Here is a 4,466-nt window from a genome sequence, read left to right on the forward strand (position 1 = left end):
CGCCTTCGAAGCCATGGTTAGAGGGCTGCGCTCTCCATCTACAACAGCCGCCGGAGGCCCCCTCCCTGACGGTGTGGGTCGAGGGGAACCCGGTAACCGCCCTGCTGGACACCGGGAGCACGGTGACCCTCGCCCGGCCCTCCATTCTACCCAAGGGGCATCGCCCGGGGGGGTTCTCACCGTTAACTGCGTCCATGGGGACACCCGGGAAGTTCCCGCAGCCGAGGTCTAGATCCAGGGCGAAGCCGGGGTCTGGCCCCTCCAGGTGGGCCTGATCCCCGAGCTCCCGGTGCCCCTGCTCCTTGGACGGGACTGGCCAGGATTCCCAATGGGACCGACAGCCGAGCCCCAGAGGCCGCGGCAACGCACGAAGAGGAGCCGGGCCCGGCAGGCCTACCTGGCCCAGGACGGCGGAGAGACCTCCACAGAAGGTAAGACCCCCCAACCCACTAACCCTCTGTGGTCTGTCTTTTCCCAGGTGAACCGGGAGGGGAAGTTCGGATGGGAGCAGAAGGAGGACGACCGTCTGAAGCACTGCTGGGCCCAGGTGCGACTGATAGAGGGGGTCGACCACAGCCCCGACCTGAGACTCCCCGCTTCGTACTTCCTCGTCCGGAACGGGCTCCTCTACCAACGGACCTGCCGACGCGGGGAGCAGGTGGACCTACTGGTGGTCCCCAAACCCAGGACACCCACCGTCATGCATCTGGCCCATACACATCCACTCGGCGGCCACCTGGGGCCACGAAACACCCTGGAGGAGCTTAGGGATCGCTTTGTGTGGCCCGGGATGGACGCGGATGTCCGGGCCTTCTGCCAGCAATGCCCGCAGTGCCAGCACACGGCCCCACGGCCGCCCCCCCGGCTCCCCTTATCCCTCTACCCATCATCAGAGTCCCCTTCGAGCGTGTGGGCATGGACCTCGTGGGCCCCCTACCCAAGTCTGCCCGGGGCCACGAGTACATCCTGGTCATTGTGGACTACGCCACTCGGTACCCCGAGGCGGTGCCACTGCGCAAGGCCACCTCCCAGAACATTGCCAGGGAGCTGGTACTCCTGTTCAGTCGGGTGGGGATTACAAAGGACGTGTTGACCGACCAAGGTACGCCTTTTGTATCTAAATTAATGGCCGACTTGTGTCGATTGTTGCAGGTGAAGCACCTCAAGACGTCAGTCTACCACCCCCAAACCGACGGGCTAGTCGAAAGGTTTAACCAGACTCTCAAACGGATGCTGCGCCGGGTGGTGGACGAGGAGGGGAGGAACTGGGACCTCCTCCTCCCCTACGTGCTTTTCGCCGTCCGAGAGTGCCCCCAGGCGTCCACGGGCTTCACCCCCTTTGAGCTCCTGTTCGGCCGGCGCCCGCGGGGACTGTTGGACGTGGCACGCGAAGCTTGGGAGGAGCAACCGTCCCCCTTCCGCTCGGTCGTCGAATACGTGCAGGAGATGCAAGCGAGGATCGACCGGGTAGCTCCCATTGTCCGGGAGCACATGCACGCTGCGCAGGAGGAGCAAAGAAAAGTGTACAACCGCCCAGCACAGCCCCGAGAATTCCAGCCGGGGGACCGGGTCCTACTGTTAGTGCCCAGCAGCTCCTGTAAGTTCCTGGCCTGGTGGCAAGGCCCCTATACAGTCCTCGAGCGCCGAGGCCCGGTCAACTACCACCTGCAACAGCCCGGTAAGCGTGCAGAGGAGAAGCTCTACCACGTGAACCTCCTGAAGAAGTGGATAGAACCGGCCCCAGTAGTATTGGCGTACGCAACCCAGGACTCGGACCACGGCAAGCGTACCTTGGTCGGGTTAGGGGAGGACCTCACCCCCGCCCCGAGACAGGAGCTCACTGAGCTCATTGACCAGTTCTCAGATGTGTTCTCGGCCTCCCCAGGGATGACCCAGCTGGTCCAGCACGAGATCAAAACTCCCCCCGGCGTAGTGGTGAGACAACGGCCCTACCGTGTCCCAGAGGCCCGACGCAAAGCCATTGAGGAGGAAATCAGTCGGATGCTACGGGACCACGTCATAGAGGAGTCCAGCAGCCCCTGGTCCAGCCCCATCATCGTCGTGCCAAAGCCAGACGGGAGCATGCGGCTGTGCAATGATTTCCGGAGACTGAACCAGGTGTCCGAGTTCGACAGCTACCCCCTCCCCAGAGTGGACGACCTCGTCGAAATGCTGGGGAGGGCCCGGTTCATTTCCACCTTGGACCTGACCAAGGGCTACTGGCAAGTTGCGCTGGCGCCAGAGGCCAGACCCAAGACGGCCTTCAGCACGGCCACCGGCCACTGGCAGTACCGGGTTCTCCCCTTTGGGCTACACGGGGCACCCGCCACGTTCCAGCGGTTGATGGACATCCTCCTGCGGCCGCTGCCTACCTGGACGACGTAGTCATCCACTCCTCCACATGGGCCGACCACCTGTTCCATCTTAGGGAGGTCCTGAAGGCGCTCCGGGAGGCCGGCCTGACGGCCAACCCCAAGAAATGCCACCTAGGGCTGACTGAGGCCCAGTACCTGGGGTAACGCATCGGCCGGGGAATGCTGAAACCACAGGCGAAGAAAATCGAGGCCGTAAAGGACTACCCTCGTCCCACTTCAAAGAAACAGGTACGGGCCTTCTTGGGGTTGGCGAGGTACTACCGGAGGTTTGTGCCTAACTTCTCTGCTGTAGCTTCCCCCCTCTCAGATCTCACCAAGAAGGGCCAGCCAGACCGGGTCAGGTGGTCAGCCGACGCAGAGAGGGCCTTCCAGGCCCTGAAAGGGGCCCTCACCAGCGCGCCGGTACTGCGTAATCCGGACTTCGACCTCCCATTCACCGTACACACTGATGCGTCCGAGACCGGGCTTGGCGCCGTCCTCTCGCAAATCTTCGACGGGGAAGAACATCCGGTCCTCTACATTAGCCGGAAGTTATCCCCCGCAGAGAAGAAATACGCAGCCGTCGAGCAAGAGGCCCTGGCGATAAAGTGGGCCATCAAGGAGCTGCGGTACTACCTGGCTGGCCGGCACTTCATCCTCGTAACTGACCACACCCCCCTGCAGGGGATGGCCAAAGCCAAGGACACAAACGCCCGGGTAACACGCTGGTTTCTCGCCTTGCAAGATTTCTCGTTCCAGGTTAAGCACCGGGCGGGGGCCCAGCATGGCAACGCAGATGGGCTCTCTCGACGAGACGCACTCTGGGCCCACCACCAAGCGGCAATAGGCTCGGAGCTGAGGGGGGGGTACTGTCGCGACGGACCGACAGCCGGCGCGCAGGAGAAGAAAGTCGCTCCTTCCCCAACTGCCGCACCAGCTAGAAGCGGACAGCCTTGGGCCAAACACGCCATCAGCCGGAAGGACCGTCACGGTGGGGCGGGACCGTTGACGCTACACCGGCCGGCGATTGGGGAATTCGTCAGGAAGATTCCACCACTCAGGCGACGAAGGAGGAGGATAAAAGGACGCGCTTCTGGCCGTACGAGAGAGGAGGAAACGACGGCGAAGAGACAGACTCCATGCGAGCTCTTCAGTGGCATACAGGCGCGCTAACATTGAGCACGACGGCAAGATTGACTCACTCCGACCGCTAATCTCTCTCTCTCTCTCTCTCTCTCTCTCTCTCCCCTTCTCTCTCCGAAGGTGCGAGCGCGGACGAGACCGCCGGCTGGTGAGAACGCACGCACCGGTGGATGACGGCACGGGAGACCCACACCCTCGTCTCAGGAACCCCGACACGCCCCCGAGAAGGTCACACGACAGCCACACCCCCACGAAACCCCACGCACTCACACACCCTCGCCCCCTCACGACGGACAGCTCACACTAAGATGAATAAAAACCACCCATTGTGACTGCAATCTGTCTCTTGTGGGTCTGTGCTCTGCCCTTCCCCCGAGCTAACTCCCTACAATATATATATATATATATATATATATATATATATATATATATATATATATATATATATATATATATATATATATTTAATTTGAAGATTTCCCTGAGAGTTTGCCAATAACTATTAACAAATCATGCTTACAGTCCAATAAATTCAACACCAGACATGTTTGTGTACTTGAGACAATGGTAATTGCAACTAATGTACTAAGCCAATCATTTCTGAAAAAAAAAAATGCACTTTTAAAAGAAAACTTCTTGAACTTGAGAATTATACTGATTTAGTTATCTGTTCTCTCTCTTTTCACCAATCATCTCAATCCAAAACTAAAATCATCCCCACCCTTATCTGACATGGGAGGGAATGATGAAGGCATTGTAATTATCCAGCTGTGGCACACATCAATCATGAGTCCCAGAGACCTTGCCAAGCTGCTGAGATGCAGATGAGGGAAATCCGTTTGACCTGTCCGAGGCTGAATTAATTATCCAATTACTCCTCTCCAACTGACTGTGCTGGCCCGATAACTTCAGAGCTATTTACAACTAACTGCCTCCCCAAGATAACAAAAGGCCCATTTACTATATAAT

The 4,466-nt window shown here is 58.9% G+C and overlaps 1 protein-coding gene across 1 annotated transcript; it reads left to right on the forward strand.

Moving 5' to 3' along the window:
* Positions 1-654: 654 nt before the first annotated feature.
* On the forward strand, positions 655-3,829 carry LOC128603132 (uncharacterized). Its single transcript, XM_053617760.1, has 3 exons — positions 655-2,337; positions 2,520-3,261; positions 3,702-3,829. The coding sequence occupies exons 1-3, from the start codon at positions 823-825 to the stop codon at positions 3,827-3,829; spliced, it is 2,385 nt and encodes a 794-aa protein (XP_053473735.1). The 5' UTR covers positions 655-822.
* Positions 3,830-4,466: the final 637 nt, after the last annotated feature.

This window comes from Ictalurus furcatus, chromosome 1 (genome assembly GCF_023375685.1).
Source record: "Ictalurus furcatus strain D&B chromosome 1, Billie_1.0, whole genome shotgun sequence".
NCBI lineage: Eukaryota > Metazoa > Chordata > Actinopteri > Siluriformes > Ictaluridae > Ictalurus > Ictalurus furcatus.

What these genes read in the sequence shown, in the direction of transcription:
- LOC128603132 (XM_053617760.1), top strand. Translation starts at nt 823, where the DNA reads ATGCCCGCAGTGCCAGCACACGGCCCCACGGCCGCCCCCCCGGCTCCC. An exon ending in GGGCACCCGCCACGTTCCAG is followed by an intron (nt 2,338 to 2,519) that starts CGGTTGATGGAC and finishes TACCTGGGGTAA; the next exon opens with CGCATCGGCCGGGGAATGCT. An exon ending in AGCCGGCGCGCAGGAGAAGA is followed by an intron (nt 3,262 to 3,701) that starts AAGTCGCTCCTT and finishes CCCTCGTCTCAG; the next exon opens with GAACCCCGACACGCCCCCGA.